The sequence below is a fragment of the Taudactylus pleione genome, unplaced genomic scaffold (genome assembly GCF_031769625.1).
Source record: "Taudactylus pleione unplaced genomic scaffold, aTauple2 ptg003602l, whole genome shotgun sequence".
In the NCBI taxonomy this organism is placed as follows: domain Eukaryota; kingdom Metazoa; phylum Chordata; class Amphibia; order Anura; family Myobatrachidae; genus Taudactylus; species Taudactylus pleione.
This window is the reverse complement of record NW_028287941.1, coordinates 18,033-38,129: the sequence shown is the minus strand read 5'-3', so window position 1 is coordinate 38,129 and position 20,097 is coordinate 18,033. Positions and strand designations below refer to the sequence as shown.

Below are 20,097 nucleotides of genomic sequence, written 5' to 3'. Positions count from 1 at the left end.
TGATGTCAGTACTGTGTAGGTCACCACGTGCAGTGAGATGTTATAGTGAGGTCAGTACTGTGTAGGTCACCACGTGCAGTGAGATGTTATAGTGAGGTCAGTACTGTGTAGGTCACCACGTGCAATGAGATGTTATAGTGAGGTCAGTACTGTGTAGGTCACCACGTGCAGTGAGATGTTATAGTGAGGTCAGTACTGTGTAGGTCACCACGTGCAGTGAGATGTTATAGTGAGGTCAGTACTGTGTAGGTCACCACGTGCAGTGAGATGTTATAGTGACGTCAGTACTGTGTAGGTCACCACGTGCAGTGAGATGTTATAGTGACGTCAGTACTGTGTAGGTCACCACGTGCAGTGAGATGTTACAGTGAGGTCAGTACTGTGTAGGTCACCACGTGCAGTGAGATGTTATAGTGACGTCAGTACTGTGTAGGTCACCACGTGCAGTGAGATGTTATAGTGACGTCAGTACTGTGTAGGTCACCACGTGCAGTGAGATGTTATAGTGATGTCAGTACTGTGTAGGTCAGCACGTGCAGTGAGATGTTATAGTGACATAAGTACTGTGTAGGTCACCACGTGCAGTGATTACTGCAGACACCCTTCTTGGACACCAGCAGGTGGTATGTTCTGCCATTTCGCCTTACGTACAGTGACCAACTGTGACACTGAGGAAGGGCGAGTTGGCCTGGAACATACCAGTCACTCCAATTCCTCCCAGAATTCCTCAGTTGGGTCAAGATCTGGACTCTGAGCTGGCCATACATCCAGGTTACCGAATGTCCTGTATACCAGTCCAGCGTCACCCTGGAAACATAACAGGTGTCATTGTCGTCCTGATAAAAACATTTGTTGTTTCCGTAGAACTGTAAGTGCATGGGCCTCCCCACCAAGGGCATGGGCCCCCCTACCAAGGGCATGGGCCCCCCTACCAAGGGCATGGGCCCCCCTACCAAGGGCATGGGCCCCCCTACCAAGTGTTCACGGCAAAACCGTCACACTGGCCATTTGGAAGTTGTGTGCAATGGTCTGCATTTCGCTTGCGTGGGGGGTATCCAATCACTTGTCTACATGGTCTATCTAGGAACATGCTGAGCAGACCACCCGATCCTTCAGTGATGAGCCCTGCTAAGAGCATAACAATCGGCAGGTGAGAATCTGGAACAACAGTCACTGAAATTACATTTATTTAGTTTGTTATCCTGAATTGGAAAAGTAGAAAAGTTATAAACATGAAATGTTTCCAAATTACAAAGAAAAAAACCACATGCGAGTGTTAGGCGGTTTCACTATAAAGCATTTTCCGTTTTATTATTATAAACTTCCTCTCATAAACACATTTAACAAAAATAAATCACCTTCATTAATTATTCAGTGTCATAAAAATAAAAAATAAAACATTTCTCTGTAAATGATGGGGCTACATTACCGGAACTTCTATTCCCAGCTGGAGGGAGTGTTGGGAAACCTGATAATTACATTACTAGCGTATAGCGTGACTGCGACAATCCATTTCTGCGGAGAAGACATTTCGTCTCAGTGAATTAATTTATTACATTGTGGTGCGTTTTCCTCACATATAAAACGTTCTCCACCAGTAACGGATAACGCTGTCGCCTCGTCGGTAAACAAACTACAAATGTATTGCTGGAGACACGTAACGCAAGATCCCAGGAGTCAGGCGCCATAGACCAAACAAGCGGCCCATATAGGTCTCACACCCTGTCTGATGATACATAACGAGACCCCAGCAGTGTCCTCCGTAAGCTTAGTTACGCGTCAGCGCCGGAGCGGTGCTTATAAGGATCAAGTCGTCGTCTTCCCGGGGTCTGTAAAGACAGAAATCACACTCTCTAGTGACCGTATAAGGACTGAGACCATGGTGGGAAGATTAATGCAGAATTCAACTCTGTTCTTTGCTGGATTGTGCCCAGTGCAAAAGAAACATGACCGACAGATCTGTACATTGGGGCGTATTTACGAATGGCCGCTTGTCACAGACACACAGATTATTGGCAGCTTTGACCGAAAGTTTTCAAGCAGCTACAAAAAAACGACTCTGAACAAGCCCCAGGGAGGGCAGGCAAATGAATAAAGTAATAAATTAGGTAAAGAAACTATCCCAAAAAAGCTTTGACCTCTTCGCCAGTTCCTTGCAATACACCCTGCTATCCGATACAGCCTCACGTAACAATGGGCACCTCACGCTGCAGCTCCTCTATATTATTATTATGTGGCCATGGGCACCTCAGGCTGCAGCTCCTCTATATTATTATTATGTGGCCATGGGCACCTCAGGCTGCAGCTCCTCTATATTATTATTATGTGGCCATGGGCACCTCAGGCTGCAGCTCCTCTATATTATTATTATTATTATTATTATTATTATTATGTGGCCATGGGCACCTCAGGCTGCAGCTCCTCTATATTATTATTATTATTATTATTATTATGTGGCCATGGGCACCTCAGGCTGCAGCTCGTCGATATTATTATTATTATGTGGCCATGGGCACCTCAGGCTGCAGCTCCTCTATATTAATTATTATTATTATGTGGACATGGGCACCTCAGGCTGCAGCTCCCTCTATATTATTATTATTATTATTATTATGTGGCCATGGGCACCTCAAGCTGCAGCTCCTCTATATTATTATTATTATTATGTGGCCATGGGCACCTCAGGCTGCAGCTCCTCTATATTAATTATTATTATTATGTGGACATGGGCACCTCAGGCTGCAGCTCCCTCTATATTATTATTATTATTATTATTATTATTATTATTATTATGTGGCCATGGGCACCTCAAGCTGCAGCTCCTCTATATTATTATTATTATTATTATTATTATTATGTGGCCATGGGCACCTCAGGCTGCAGCTCCTCTATATTATTATTATTATGTGGCCATGGGCACCTCAGGCTGCAGCTTCTCTATATTATTATTATGTGGCCATGGGCACCTCAGGCTGCAGCTCCTCTATATTATTATTATTATTATTATTATTATTATGTGGCCATAGGCACCTCAGGCTGCAGCTCCTCTATATTATTATTATGTGGCCATGGGCACCTCAGGCTGCAGCTCTTCTATATTATTATTATGTGGCCATGGGCACCTCAGGCTGCAGCTCTTCTATATTATTATTATGTGGCCATGGGCACCTCAGGCTGCAGCTCCTCTATATTATTATTATTATTATTATGTGGCCATGGGCACCTCAGGCTGCAGCTCCTCTATATTATTATTATTATGTGGCCATGGGCACCTCAGGCTGCAGCTCCTCTATATTATTATTATTATGTGGCCATGGGCACCTCAGGCTGCAGCTCCTCTATATTATTATTATGTGGCCATGGGCACCTCAGGCTGCAGCTCCTCTATATTATTATTATTATGTGGCCATGGCCACCTCAGGCTGCAGCTCCTCTATATTATTATTATTATTATTATTATGTGGCCATGGGCACCTCACGCTGCAGCTCCTCTATATTATTATTATTATTATTATGTGGCCATGGGCACCTCAGGCTGCAGCTCCTCTATATTATTATTATGTGGCCATGGGCACCTCAGTCTGCAGCTCCCTCTATATTATTATTATGTGGCCATGGGCACCTCAAGCTGCAGCTCCTCTATATTATTATTATTATTATGTGGCCATGGGCACCTCAGGCTGCAGCTCCTCTATATTATTATTATTATGTGGCCATGGGCACCTCAGGCTGCAGCTCCACTATATTATTATTATGTGGCCATGGGCACCTCAGGCTGCAGCTCCTCTATATTATTATTATGTGGCCATGGGCACCTCAGGCTGCAGCTCCTCTATATTATTATTATGTGGCCATGGGCACCTCAGGCTGCAGCTCCTCTATATTATTATTATGTGGTCATGGGCACCTCAGGCTGCAGCTCCTCTATATTATTATTATTATTATGTGGCCTTGGGCACCTCACGCTGCAGCTCCTCTATATTATTATTATGTGGCCATGGGCACCTCAGGCTGCAGCTCCTCTATATTATTATTATTATGTGGCCATGGGCACCTCAGGCTGCAGCTCCTCTATATTATTATTATGTGGCCATGGGCACCTCAGGCTGCAGCTCCCTCTATATTATTATTATGTGGCCATGGGCACCTCAGGCTGCAGCTCCCTCTATGTTGTTATTATTATGTGGCCATGGGCACCTCAGGCTGCAGCTCCTCTATATTATTATTATGTGGCCATGGGCACCTCAGGCTGCAGCTCCTCAATAATAATAATAATAATAATATAGAGGAGCTGCAGCCTGAGGTGCCCATGGCCACATAATAATAATATAGAGGAGCTGCAGCCTGAGGTGCCCATGGCCACATAATAATAATATAGAGGAGCTGCAGCCTGAGGTGCCCATGGCCACATAATAATAATAATAATAATAACAATAATAATAATAATAATAATAATATAATGTGGCCATGGGCACCTCAGGCTGCAGCTCCTCTATATTATTATTATGTGGCCATGGGCACCTCAGGCTGCAGCTCCCTCTATATTATTATTATGTGGCCATGGGCACCTCAGGCTGCAGCTGCCTCTATATTGTTATTATTATTATTATTATTATGTGGCCATGGGCACCTCAGGCTGCAGCTCCTCTATATTATTATTATTATTATTATGTGGCCATGGGCACCTCAGGCTGCAGCTCCTCTATATTATTATTATGTGGCCATGGGCACCTCAGGCTGCAGCTCCTCTATATTATTATTATGTGGCCATGGGCACCTCAGGCTGCAGCTCCTCTATATTATTATTATTATGTGGCCATGGGCACCTCACGCTGCAGCTCCTCTATATTATTATTATGTGGCCATGGGCACCTCAAGCTGCAGCTCCCTCTATATTATTATTATGTGGCCAGGGGCACCTCAGGCTGCAGCTCCTCTATATTATTATGTGGCCATGGGCACCTCAGGCTGCAGCTCCTCTATATTATTATTATGTGGCCATGGGCACCTCAGGCTGCAGCTCCTCTATATTATTTTTATGTGGCCATGGGCACCTCAGGCTGCAGCTCCTCTATATTATTATTATGTGGCCATGGGCACCTCAGGCTGCAGCTCCTCTATATTATTTTTATGTGGCCATGGGCACCTCAGGCTGCAGCTCCTCTATATTATTATTATGTGGCCATGGGCACCTCAGGCTGCAGCTCCTCTATATTATTATTATGTGGCCATGGGCACCTCAGGCTGCAGCTCCCTCTATATTATTATTATGTGTCCATGGGCACCTTAGGCTGCAGCTCCTCTATATTATTATTATTATTATTATTATTATGTGGCCAATAGACAAAATACCCAACTCTCCTGAGGCTGCGACAGGCGACGGCCTTGATTTATGCCGAGACACAGTAAGATGAAGCTTGATGAACACTGGGGTTACTGCAAGTCCCCTTAAAAGTACAGTCCCATAAGCAATCCTATGACATGGATCCCTGACAGAGGTCTTGAGAAGCATTATTGAGTCCTGGCGCACAGGTTAGATATTGGTGCAGCAATATAACAGGTACTGTACGTTATAAATCCAGAAAAAAAAAGAAGGGACGACGACTTCACCGGTATTCTGATAAAGTTATGTACAAATTAGATTATACATATAGTTTACTTATTGTTAAGTGAAACAGCGAAGCTCAATATATAATAATAGTAATTGCACACATTACTTTTAGATAAATGCATATATATGAAAAATGAAAAATACAATACAAAATAAATATAAAATTAATAACAGCAGCAACATCCAAAATGTCTTATAAGTCAATTACCATCAATATATCCTGTTGTATTTATAGACACCTGTTAAAAATGGATTATAATCCAGTGCAGTGATAACCTCTGGTTAGATTAGACACAATGGGGGTATATTTACTAAAGTGCAGGGTTTTTAGAAGTGAAGATGTTGCCTATAGCAACCAGTCAGATTCTAGCTAAAATCTTCTAGAAGGTACTAGATAAATGTTAAGTAGAATCTGATTGGTTGCTATGGGCAACATCTCCACTTTTAAATACTCTCACTTTAGTATATATACTGCACCTCACTGTGTCAGAAAATGTAAACAAATAATATATCCAGACATTGGTGCATTAATATAACAGGTACATTATAAAATATAAACCCACCTTTGGCAGCAGCAGACCAGGCTGACAATATTCACTCCCTGTTTTTCACAATTGTGCGCATCAAATAGGACGTCACCACCGTGTAAAAACTTGTGCAGATCTGTCGTTGGGAAACCATTTTGTTGGTAATTCTAATATAAGATGCAAAACAAATAGATGTAGGGTAACGATTAGTCACCCCCAGGTCCGGATTAACAACAGGGCAGCTGGCGCAGTCACTCAGGGGCAACCACGCACTGGGGCACCCACATATAGCTACGTCACCTGTGTAGGGGGCCACTGGGACACATGTGAACTGGGGTCGGTGTGGCATAACTTGTACTGGGGGCCCTAAAGTGAGTTTAACACATTTGTGGAGCAGGGAGTATTTACACATTAAACTTTTTAATTACATTACGAGTATATCTCATTTGTAGGGGCCCACACATACCTTAATTCAGCTCTGGTTACCCAGATTTATGCAACTAACCCAATGTCTCCCAGTTATGTGGCCAATATAGAACCTGAACCGGCCTAATTAGAATGACGAGTGAGTATTCCTTCCTTATGTTATGTATAGAATGACGAGTGAGTATTCCTTCCTTATGTTATGTATAGAATGACGAGTGAGTATTCCTTCCTTATGTTATGTATAGAATGACGAGTGAGTATCCCTTCCTTATGTTATGTATAGAATGACGAGTGAGTATCCCTTCCTTATGTTATGTATAGAATGACGAGTGAGTATTCCTTCCTTATGTTATGTATAGGATGACGAGTGAGTATTCCTTCCTTATGTTATGTATAGAATGACGAGTGAGTATCCCTTCCTTATGTTATGTATAGAATGACGAGTGAGTATTCCTTATGTTATGTATAGAATGACGAGTGAGTATCCCTTCCTTATGTTATGTATAGAATGACGAGTGAGTATTCCTTCCTTATGTTATGTATAGAATGACGAGTGAGTATTCCTTCCTTATGTTATGTATAGAATGACGAGTGAGTATTCCTTCCTTATGTTATGTATGGAATGACGAGTGAGTATTCCTTCCTTATGTTATGTATGGAATGACGAGTGAGTATTCCTTCCTTATGTTATGTATAGAATGGTACAAATCAAAAACAAATGCTGGTGACAGGTCCACTGAAACACAGTACATGTATACACACAAACATTTACTTACACACAAACACACACACTGTATACACACACACCCACACCACATATACTGTATACACACAAACACACACGCACACATATATATACAAACATTTACACACAAACACACACACTGTGTGCAGTATATGTGGTGTGTGTGTATACAAACACACTGTATACACACACACCACATATACTGTATACACACAAACACACACGCACACATATATACAAACATTTACACACAAACACACACACTGTGTGCAGTATATGTGGTGTGTGTGTATACAAACACACTGTATACACACACACCACATATACTGTATACACACACGCACACACGCACTAGGGGTGTGCACCGGCCACTTTTCGTGTTTTGAGTTTTGGTTTTGGATCTGGATCTTTCTTCGTGTTTTGGATCTGGATTGGTTTTGCCAAAACCACCCTTCCGTGTTTTGGGTTCTGGGTTTTGTGTTTTGGATCTGTATTTTTTTGAAAAAAAGCATAAAAACAGCTAAAATCACAGAATTTGTAGGTTTTTCTGCTCCTATGCTATTATTAACCTCAATAACCTTAATTTCCACTCATTTCCAGTCTATTCTGAATACCTCACACCTCACAATAGTGTTTTTATGTCCAAAAGGTTGCACCGAGGTAGCTGGATGACTATGCTAAGCGACACGAGTGGGCGGCACAAACACGTGACCCATCTAGGCGTGAAACTGCAGTGGCAGACAGGATGGCATTGAAAAACTAGGCCCCAAACTGTACATAATGCAAAGAAAAAAAAGAGGTGCAAGATGGAATTGTCCTTGGGCCCTGCAACCCACCCTTATGTTGTATAAACAGGACATGCACACTTTAACAAACCAATCATTTCAGCGCCAGGGTCTGCCACACAACTGTGGCTGAAATGATTGGTTCGTTTGGGCCCCCACAAAACAAGCTGGCAATTAATCTGTCCCTGCACAAACTGGCTCTACGGAGGCAAGAAGTCGTCCTCATCCTCCTCATCCACAGATTCCTCACCCTCTTCAGTGTTATGTACATCCTCATCCTCACAGAGTATTAATTCGTCCCTGCTGGAACCACAGGTCCCTCTGTACGTTCTGGAGGCTGGTCTCCCTGGAAGAGTTGATCATTCATTTTATGAACATCATCTTCTCCACATTTTGTGGAAGCAACCTCCTACGCCTTTCGCTAACAAGGTTCCCGGCTGCACTAAACACTCTTTCGGAGTACACACTGGAGGGGGGGCAACTCAGGTAAAATAGAGCCAGTTTGTACAGGGACCTCCAAATTGCTTCTTTTTCCTGCCAGTACAGGTACGGACTGTCTGACATGCCTACTTGGATGCTGTCACCGATGTAATCCTTTAACAGACAGACGCACGCTTGTCGCTGCTGCTTTGAGGATGCAAGTGCGGCTACAGCCCACACAATTCACAAAGACAGAAAAAAGAAGAAGAATATTTTTATTCTTTGTGTAGCACACTTTGAGGGTGTCACCACCCTTTAACAGACAGACGCACGCTTGTCGCAGCTGCTTTAAGGATGCAGGTGCGGCTACAGCCCACACAAGTCACAAACACATTAAAAAAATAGTTTTTTATTTTTTGGAGCACTTCGTGAGTTACACCACCCTTTAACAGACAGACGCACGCTTGTCGCTGCTGCTTTAAGGATGCAGGTGCGGCTACAGCCCACACAATTCACAAAGACAGAAAAAAGAAGAAGAATATTTTTATTGTTTGTGTAGCACACTTTGAGGGTGTCACCACCCTTTAACAGACAGACGCACGCTTGTCGCTGCTGCTTTGAGGATGCAAGTGTGGCTACATCGCACACAAGTCACAAACACATTAAAAAAAATTTTTTGATTTTTTGGAGCACTGTGAGAGTTACAACACCCTTTAACAGACAGACGCACGCTTGTCGCTGCTGCTTTGAGGATGCAAGTGCGGCTACAGCCCACACAATTCACAAAGACAGAAAAAAAAAGAACAATATTTTAATTGTTTGTGTAGCACACTTTGAGGGTGTCACCACCCTTTAACAGACAGACGCACGCTTGTCGCTGCTGCTTTAAGGATGCAGGTGCGGCTACAGCCCACACATTTCACAAAGACAGAAAAAAAAAGAACAATATTTTAATTGTTTGTGTAGCACACTTTGAGGGTGTCACCACCCTTTAACAGACAGACGCACGCTTGTCGCTGCTGCTTTGAGGATGCAGGTGGAATCTAGACGGGATTTGGAACCGAGGACACACTACCTCCATCAATTGTCTAAATCCCACTGCACTAATGTCGGATACCGGACGCACGTCTAACACCAACATAGCAGTCAAGGCCTCAGTTATACGTTTTGCTTCAGGATGACTGCTGTCGTACTTCATCCTCATCGCTAGGGACTGTTGGAGGGTCAATTGTTTAGTAAAAGTAGTGATGTTCCTACTTCCTCTCTGGGATGATGAACAACTCCCAGCAGCAGCAACAGCACTAGTAGGAAGTGGTTCTTGATCTTTCCCTATTTTATTTTTATCAGAGAAAGTTTGGTCCTCCATTTATGTTATATTGATATATATACACGTGCGGCTAAAGCGCACACAAACACAGAAAATATTTTTTTATTTTTGCTGGAGAGTAGTGCACTTTGTGGGTTACACCACCCTTTAAGAAATGAGCCAGCCGGCTCTTTACTTATGGGACACAGGCGCACGCTTGGCGCTGCTCCTTTGTTGATGCACGTGCAGCCACAGTGCACACAAGTCACAAACACAGAAAATATATATTTTCTTGGTTTGGAGTGTACTTTGGGGGTTACAGAACCCTTTAACGGTCAAGCCAGCCGGCCCTTTACTTATGACACAGGCGCACGCTTGGCACTACTTTGTTGATGCACGTGCGGCTACTGCGCACACAATTCACAAACACAGAAAATAATTTTTTTTTTGGTTTGGACTGGAGTGTACTTTCGGGGGTTACAGCACCCTTTAACGGTCAAGCCAGCCGGCCCTTTACTTATGACACAGGCGCACGCTTGGCACTACTTTGTTGATGCACGTGCGGCTACTGCGCACACAATTCACAAACACAGAAAATAATTTTTTTTTTGGTTTGGACTGGAGTGTACTTTCGGGGGTTACAGCACCCTTAACGGTCAAGCCAGCCGGCCCTTTACTTATGACACAGGCGCACGCTTGGCACTACTTTGTTGATGCACGTGCGGCTACTGCGCACACAATTCACAAACACAGAAAATAATTTTTTTTTTGGTTTGGACTGGAGTGTACTTTCGGGGGTTACAGCACCCTTAACGGTCAAGCCAGCCGGCCCTTTACTTATGACACAGGCGCACGCTTGGCACTACTTTGTTGATGCACGTGCGGCTACTGCGCACACAATTCACAAACACAGAAAATAATTTTTTTTTTGGTTTGGACTGGAGTGTACTTTCGGGGGTTACAGCACCCTTAACGGTCAAGCCAGCCGGCCCTTTACTTATGACACAGGCGCACGCTTGGCACTACTTTGTTGATGCACGTGCGGCTACTGCGCACACAATTCACAAACACAGAAAATATATTATTTTTTTAGCACTTGGGGGGAGCACCCCTGATGGACAGAGCACCCCCTGGACAACACTACAGCACTCCTTTAGGACTGGGACACTGCACAGGACTTTGGAGTGGACACAGCCCCTATGGAGAACTGACTGCACAACACAGTCCAGCCAGCCCCTATGGACTTTGAAGTAGTGGACACAGCCCCTATTAACAACAGCAGCACAGCACAACACAGCCAGCCCCTATGGACTTTGAAGTAGTGGACAACAGCAGCACTACACTACACTACACTACACTACACTACACAGCCCTAACTCCCACCCTCCCTCTTCACTGTCCACAGCCGAGTGAGAAAATGGCGCCGACGCGGGTACCTTATATAGGATCCAAAACCCGCGAGACTCGGAAGGCGGGATGATGACGTTTTGCCTCGATTTCAGATCCGAGTCAGGCGGGAAAAGTCGAGCCTGACTCGGATCGGACTCAGATCGGGGGGGCTCGGGGGGGTTCGGATTTCAGTAATCCGAACCCGCTCACCCCTAACACGCACACATATATATACAAACATTTACACACAAACACACACACTGTATACACACACACCACATATACTGCACACAAACACACTGTATACACACACACCACATATACTGTATACACACACACCCACACACCACATATACTGTATACACACACACACACACCCTCACCTTAATGGTCTCATAGGAGTCAGTGATCAGTGCTATAAATAGGCTGAGGATCATGTAGATGAAGAGGCTAATGAAGGAGTACAGGTACAGTCGGCTGAACAGCCACACCAGGGTGCTCTTCTGCTGGATTTGCGCGAACGTGGCGAACATGTCGTCGCCATTCACCAAGGAAAAGAGACATTCGGCCACGGTGTTCAGATCCTCGAACTGCAACAAAACGTTCTGATTGTCAGTACACCATACGGCGCTGTGCAACACGATACACCATACGGCGCTGTGCAACACGATACACCATACGGCGCTGTGCAACACGATACACCATACGGCGCAGTGCAACACGATACACCATACGGCACTGTGCAACACGATACGGCGCTGTGCAACACGATACACCATACGGCGCTGTGCAACACCATACGGCGCTGTGCAACACGATACACCATACGGCGCTGTGCAACACGATACACCATACGGCGCAGTGCAACACGATACACCATACGGCGCAGTGCAACACGATACACCATACGGCGCAGTGCAACACGATACACCATATGGCGCTGTGCACCAGGATACACCAGGGCTTCCCAAACCCGGACCTCAAGACACCCTAGCGCCAGCAGTCCAGGTTTTGAAGATATCCATGCTTTAGCACAGATGATTTAATTTGTTCCTCAGTCAGCGTGATTATGTCATCTGTGCACAAGCAGGGTTACCTTTAATCCTGGAGCGTTAGGGTACCACTATGATACACCCCCCCTGCCATCTCCAAATATCATACGGATGCACCGCAAGGCACAGACGGAGGGTACCAGTCACCCACATACAGTGCACGCAGATAATGTGTCTCCTCTAATCAGTGTGTGCCTCATGCCTCACGGAGATCTCTGGCTGCTGTCACTGTATATAGATAGCAGGTAGATTTAAATGGTGTTCCGTGTCGGGGAACACTGGCTCGCCATGAGATAGGAATACGTAAGCTTACTGGGCCCATACACATCATTTGTGACTATTCGGTATCAGGTCATCTCCTTACTAGAACGTGAGGCTTTGGACGTCATGTTCCGCTCGGATATCTTACAGAAATAAGTCCCTTATAAATAATGTCATAGAGAGCGCTTAGCTGTACTCTATACACCAGAGATGTGTGGGGGAAATGTATAGATCACTAATGGTCAGGGAATGAGATAGATCCCTTCTGTGTGTGTACAATGATGTCATCAGCCCTTATAATGTCATAGAGAGCGCTTAGCTGTACTCTATACACCAGAGATGTGTGGGGGAAATGTATAGATCACTAATGTCAGGGAATGAGATAGATCCCTTCTGTGTGTGTACAATGATGTCATCAGCCCTTATAATGTCATAGAGAGCGCTTAGCTGTACCCTATACACCAGAGATGTGTGGGGGAAATGTATAGATCACTAATGTCAGGGAATGAGATAGATCCCTTCTGTGTGTGTACAATGATGTCATCAGCCCTTATAATGTCATAGAGAGCGTTTAGCTGTACCCTATACACCAGAGATGTGTGGGGGAAATGTATAGATCACTAATGGTCAGGGAATGAGATAGATCCCTTCTGTGTGTGTACAATGATGTCATCAGCCCTTATAATGTCATAGAGAGCGCTTAGCTGTACTCTATACACCAGAGATGTGTGGGGGAAATGTATAGATCACTAATGTCAGGGAATGAGATAGATCCCTTCTGTGTGTGTACAATGATGTCATCAGCCCTTATAATGTCATAGAGAGCGCTTAGCTGTACCCTATACACCAGAGATGTGTGGGGGAAATGTATACATCACTAATGGTCAGGGAATGAGATAGATCCCCTTCTGTGTGTGTACTATGATGTCATCAGCCCTTATAATGTCATAGAGAGCGCTTAGCTGTACTCTATACACCAGAGATGTGTGGGGGAAATGTATAGATCAGTAATGTCAGGGAATGAGATAGATCCCTTCTGTGTGTGTACAATGATGTCATCAGCCCTTATAATGTCATAGAGAGCGCTTAGCTGTACCCTATACACCAGAGATGTGTTGGGGAAATGTATAGATCACTAATGGTCAGGGAATGAGATAGATCCCTTCTGTGTGTGTACAATGATGTCATCAGCCCTTATAATGTCATAGAGAGCGCTTAGCTGTACCCTATACACCAGAGATGTGTTGGGGAAATGTATAGATCACTAATGGTCAGGGAATGAGATAGATCCCTTCTGTGTGTGTACAATGATGTCATCAGCCCTTATAATGTCATAGAGAGCGCTTAGCTGTACCCTATACACCAGAGATGTGTGGGGGAAATGTATAGATCAGTAATGTCAGGGAATGAGATAGATCCCTTCTGTGTGTGTACAATGATGTCATCAGCCCTTATAATGTCATAGAGAGCGCTTAGCTGTACCCTATACACCAGAGATGTGTGGGGGAAATGTATAGATCACTAATGGTCAGGGAATGAGATAGATCCCTTCTGTGTGTGTACAATGATGTCATCAGCCCTTATAATGTCATAGAGAGCGCTTAGCTGTACCCTATACACCAGAGATGTGTGGGGGAAATGTATAGATCACTAATGGTCAGGGAATGAGATAGATCCCTTCTGTGTGTGTACAATGATGTCATCAGCCCTTATAATGTCATAGAGAGCGCTTAGCTGTACTCTATACACCAGAGATGTGTGGGGGAAATGTATAGATCACTAATGGTCAGGGAATGAGATAGATCCCTTCTGTGTGTGTACAATGATGTCATCAGCCCTTATAATGTCATAGAGAGCGCTTAGCTGTACCCTATACACCAGAGATGTGTGGGGGAAATGTATAGATCAGTAATGTCAGGGAATGAGATAGATCCCTTCTGTGTGTGTACAATGATGTCATCAGCCCTTATAATGTCATAGAGAGCGCTTAGCTGTACCCTATACACCAGAGATGTGTGGGGGAAATGTATAGATCACTAATGGTCAGGGAATGAGATAGATCCCTTCTGTGTGTGTACAATGATGTCATCAGCCCTTATAATGTCATAGAGAGCGCTTAGCTGTACCCTATACACCAGAGATGTGTGGGGGAAATGTATAGATCACTAATGGTCAGGGTATAGGATTGCAGAAGACACGCTTCGTGCAGATAGACATCTACTTACAGCCCTAATGGACATCAGATTAGATTTTGTACAATATTTACAGCCGTATTCTAGAGAATTTTTTATTAAACGAATTTCTTGCCGTTTATTATGGAAGATTTAACCCTTTCAGGTCTTTTTAAATTTAAAGTGGAAGTGAATGAGATTAGGATAAGATAATGTCACCGTGCGCAATGTATCACAAACTTCTGGACGCACTGCTGGCCAATGGGAGCAAGTAAACACCAATCATTCTGCATGTTTATACCTGGGTTCGATAAACGCCCATTCTCTGGTACTATGGAATAATAATACTATTTGTAAAGCGGTTGTATTGGATATTACCGTCTGTTATAAGAGGCTTTTCCTCTTATAACATAAAGACCTGTGCAAATATGCAGCAAAAAGTCTACATCCTACTTTTTCATGGTATGGTCCGAGGACGATCCAGCCACAGAAGGTATATCCGAGGTAGATCATTCCTGCGCAGCAGCAGAACCGTAGCACTTTGGGTAGTGACGCTTGCATGGTTAATATCAGAACCTAAAAAGAAGGAATATATTGCAAAGGGTCAGAACGTACACTTCCATGCTCAGCACACAAGACGTCATGGTACATACAATGGTCAGGGAAATGCCGCATAATTCTGGGGTCCGGTCACTGACGGCCGGGGTCCATGTAACCACTGTCAGTAAATAGACGGTGCCCCAGCCCTGGGATCGGGCACTGGTTCCGGCAGTAGGGGATATAAATGGAAGGGGTCATCTACCGGCTTCATTATCGATTTTATAGTGACAAGTCCGTTTGTCTGGGCAGCGCGTACAAATGAAATATTAATCAGGTCCTGATTCACAGACGCGATGTCGGTGATTAATGCAGTACAGCGATTATCGGCTGTGCGTATGCGTCACGGTTCAGTACCATTGTCGCTCGCTGTAAAGATTTATTTGCAATGTGATTGAGAGGCAGCCGGAGCGCGTCTCCATACAAATCCTGGCGGCGGCAACATTTGCATATTTTCGTACAGCCACCGCGTACATATCCGCAGCCGCGGGCAGCATTAGCGCCCGTCTGCGAATCAGTCTCCTGGTGCGTTATCTACCATCGGCCATCTCAGTTGGACTAATTTGCGTTTACTTTGCATCCACCCTGATCTCGCCATCTCTAGGTACTTTGTGCGGAGTTGGAAGCGAAATATGAGCACTCGGGGAAACAAAAACTAAAATGCGCACAACAATATATCTGCACATGGAGACGAATAACGACTGTCCCAGGTACAATGTATCCTTCGTGGTCTATATGTAGTAAAACTCATCTGCTCCTTGGCAAAGCAAGAAATAGCGTGTGCAGCGCTGTGTAACGCAGAACAGCCCGGCAGAAAGGGGGCAGAGCGCCCTGCAGCGTTACTGAGGGACAAAGATCTAGATGAAGGATCTAAGAACACTCACATTGTATTTTTGGAAGTAGCCCAGGTATCGAATAACGCCAACCCAAACCAGTAAGGTGGACGTTCCGAGGAGGAGACTGCACACATCATACGAGGTCAGGTTCTAGAGTGAGAAGGATATGAGATATATACTGTATTATTCACCACAATTCACCAAGTGACCATCTGGGTGTCTGTAGCCAGTACTGGGGAAGGGTCACTAATAGATTTCACCCTGGTCCTAGCAGGAGGGCAACCTGCCAATAAGCTTCCTATACCCCAGAAACATGAAGGGCTCTCGTTGGGCACCCACGGGTGGCCCTAATCACACGAAGTCCGATGTACCATGGTCTGACAGAAGAGGACCATACACAGGCCAGGAGTAGCCATCGGATGGTATTTTCTCCAATACTATATAGTGGTAGCTGTAAATCTAATAGAAGCGTTTCCCGGCCCCTCTGGGACCACGACACATGGCACAAAATGCTTAACTCAACCCATTGACATAAGTGAAGCTCTTATGGATTCCCGAGTCCTAACAGATCCCGGATATTGCGCCTCTAATTCTAACATGTTGGCTATATACATGGAGGAACGTTTTACACCGCGATGTTCCTGCATCAGTCTGACAGGAGCCGCACATCACCAAGCACCAGGGCTGGATTTCCCGCATTCCAGGAGGAACAGACCAGCATCCCGGATTCCGTCCACTTTCCCCAGTGTAGTGGGCGTTCCGAGGGCTTAATGGCGCGTTTCATGGTGAATTGGCCTATTGTACCCCGGCTTTATAATGAAGCAAGTAGCGACTTTGTACAGCAAGCTGGGGCAACAACGACTGCAATAGCGACACCACCTGCCCTTATGGGGCTGCCAGATCACCAGCAAGTACCCCACACACTACTGTGCTGCTGGAGGACCCTGCACATTAATCTAGTAACTCTCTGGGCAAAGGACGACAAGTCTAGAAGTTTGCCATAGCAACCAATCAGATACTATACTATAAAATGATAGCCATAAGCTGATTGGTTGCTATAGGTAACACCTCCACCTGTGCTCTCTAGAAGATTTAACACATCTCCTCCATGTGTCTGTTTCTGTAATAAGCCTCCCCTGATACTGCCCCTGCTAAGTGCAACTCTGGCCTCACTAAGACCAGGGCCTCCCCAGGATCAGCATTTGCAGGTGTTACACGTTGTGTCCCTGCCATTACAGCGTGACTGACCACACATGGCTCCTAGAATGTCCCAGTGGGCATTTTACCAAGTCACTTTATAAGCAGCATGTGCCCAGTGTTACCCAATAACTGCTACTTTCCTAATTAAAGGGCTGTTGTGTGAACTGATGGGTAACCCTTGCCTGACCGTACCAGGCAGGACTCCTGGGGAACATACAATGATGCCATCTTCTATGGACACTGCTGCACCAGCTAGAACATTATATGAAGTACGGTGCCACCTAATGACTGGCATGAAGAAGTGAGGCTGCCCAGCTTAATGCCCAGTCAGTGAAAACTTTGAGTTCACACTACCAACTAAAGTGCTGCGTTATCACATACGGTCCCTGCTGTGGACTTGTTGAAGGTTCAGCAATTAGCAAACACGAATATACTTGTTATCTATAGGGTTGATAAAGTAGAGCCTATTAATATAAACGTATTCCTCCAGGTGACAATTACTATTATTTCTTCGGCTAGCTCTTGTGATACGCATCTCCTGAAATGCTATGTGCTGCTGTGAACAGAGGATCTGATTGGGTACAGGTAATTCTGTTAAGTTTACCTCCTGTTTAATTCAGGTATAACACTGAATTACACTTTGCAGATAAATAAATATTACACAGTGTAAATGGCTATAATACAGCCTAGGAAGCGCTCCTTAGGAATGGTTACCAAGCATGTGCGCTTATACGGTCTCTGTTTACGTACTGCAGACTCCTTATGGAGCCATATAAATAAATGGATAACAATAATATCCCCTCACACTTTAAAACTGGGACTTTAGTAAATATACCCACTAGTAGCTATATTGTGTAACATACTGTATGTAGTCTCAGTGCGTACATGTAGTTTTGCCTTTATAGTTTTTTACTTCTGTCACACTAATGTTATATTTTGTTTGGGCCCTTTAACCTCTAATTACAAACCCGTCCACCGCACGATCTACAGACAGAAAAGTAGTAGTTATTTGTTTAATGGGAATTCAATATAAAAAGTACCGATTCACTACAGGCCGTACCTTGGTCTTTATTTCCATTTTCATTACAGATCCGATAATGGTCATCAAATCGCTGATAATGACCATGACGTACCAGCCATTGATGAACTCCCAGCGGTCAGTAGAGCAGACGTGGTGATTGTAATTGTTCAAGAAAAAACGCACAAACCTCTGTAATTATAAAAGTAGTCATGTAATAATGTAATAAGGCAATTATATAATACAAGGCGTTTGCTGCCCCCTAGTGTCAGGAGTTAGCAAAAGATTAAATCTAATTTTGCCATTATAGAACCATATCACATGGGGAACAGGGGCCATTATTACATTGAAAATCTCCAACAGTGTCTCAATATTATTTTATGTTTCCCATAATTCTATACACAATGATAGCGGAATATGTGACCGTGTCAAAGGCGTCTCTAATCGCCTCACAAGGGGCGGGATGCAGCGGGATACGGTCAGAACCCAGAAAATGACATTTTCGGTGGTTTGACCGTAGTTATCATATGCGCCAAGCCCCAGAATGCGTGCGATGCATTCTGGGGCTTGCACGCGGTAGGCAACACCATATACAGATGGCGTTACTCTATAGAAGCCTATGGGTATAGAGTGATGTGATCCCTCCCAGCACCCCTGCGGCATGCGCAGAATTTCTGTCTCTCATTCGCAAAGGACAACTCTTACCGAGAGCGCTGTACTTTGTGATTGTCTACATGCATACCGGCGTAATTACTGCTGGCGTGCATGCGGCGAGTGGCGGGATACATCACATCCAGAATGCAATGCGTCATACATCCCGCCCAGATATCCCAAAGTTTATATAGTAATATAATGAATGTTATTATAAAATACAGATATGTAGCATTGCGGGATTACTATGACATAAAGGACGGTATCATAAACTCGTACATAGACGTCTGTGGTGACCGGTATTACAGTATGTCACAAGTAAGTAATGATCTGCTCCTTCCTTTATATTATCCATATCTGTAACTTTTTAGCACCCACAGGACATACTTACCTATTCTCCCAGGACTGCCGGGAGCCCCCCCGCAAATCGCAAGAGTAGGCAAGTCTACCAGAATGGGTGCAGCCCCCCCAGACCGGCCACTTGCGCGTACATCTACATAGCCCCACCCCCTGGTTTACAATGCCGGTAATATCAGCATTATAAAGCAGGGGGCGAGGCCGTGATGACGTGATCACTCCGGCAAGCTCCTGCACCGCCCACTTAAGCCAATACCACACCCCCTGCTGCACTGATTTGGCGAGGGGGCGGGCAGAATGTCAGCAAGTAAGCCACAGGAGCACTATTTATCAATATAATTTTTACTAAGACAATGTGAATACAGGTGCGGTCACACCCTTTTCACATTATTGTGGTATCATGTAAATGTATTAAAGGGCTTTTGGAGCAGTTTTTGTGAAAAACTACTCCAAGCTCTTACATTTGCATAGTTTATGTAAGCAGATACAGTAATGGGAAATGTGATCTGCTCAGATTTACCAAAGCTCAATTGTAAAAGAAATACCGGGGGAAGCAGGGGCATATTGAGAGAGGAGGGGGCCCGTGTGCAGTCTCCAACCAGGGCCCCCTCCTCTCTACCCGGCGGCAGGCAGCACACTGAGCGCAGCAGATTCCGGGCACTAGAGTAGACTCCAGCTAGTGCTACGCCAGAGTCTACTGTGCATGTGCAGGTCACCAGGAGAGTGACACAGCAGCCATTTTCCC

The 20,097-nt window shown here is 44.7% G+C and overlaps 1 protein-coding gene across 1 annotated transcript in view; it reads right to left on the bottom strand.

Moving 5' to 3' along the window:
- Nucleotides 1-1,170: 1,170 nt before the first annotated feature.
- The window catches only part of LOC148430586 (mucolipin-2-like), a 34,502-nt gene continuing 15,575 nt past the window's right edge, over nt 1,171-20,097 (bottom strand). Inside the window, exons 7-12 of the mRNA XM_088466580.1 lie at nt 18,387-18,536; nt 16,175-16,276; nt 15,147-15,269; nt 11,593-11,799; nt 6,175-6,305; nt 1,171-1,829 (exon numbers count right to left, since the gene is read on the bottom strand). Coding sequence (XP_088322706.1) covers nt 1,769-1,829; nt 6,175-6,305; nt 11,593-11,799; nt 15,147-15,269; nt 16,175-16,276; nt 18,387-18,536 — 774 coding nt within the window. The 3' untranslated portion in view covers nt 1,171-1,768. The remainder of the gene's footprint in view (nt 1,830-6,174; nt 6,306-11,592; nt 11,800-15,146; nt 15,270-16,174; nt 16,277-18,386; nt 18,537-20,097) is intronic.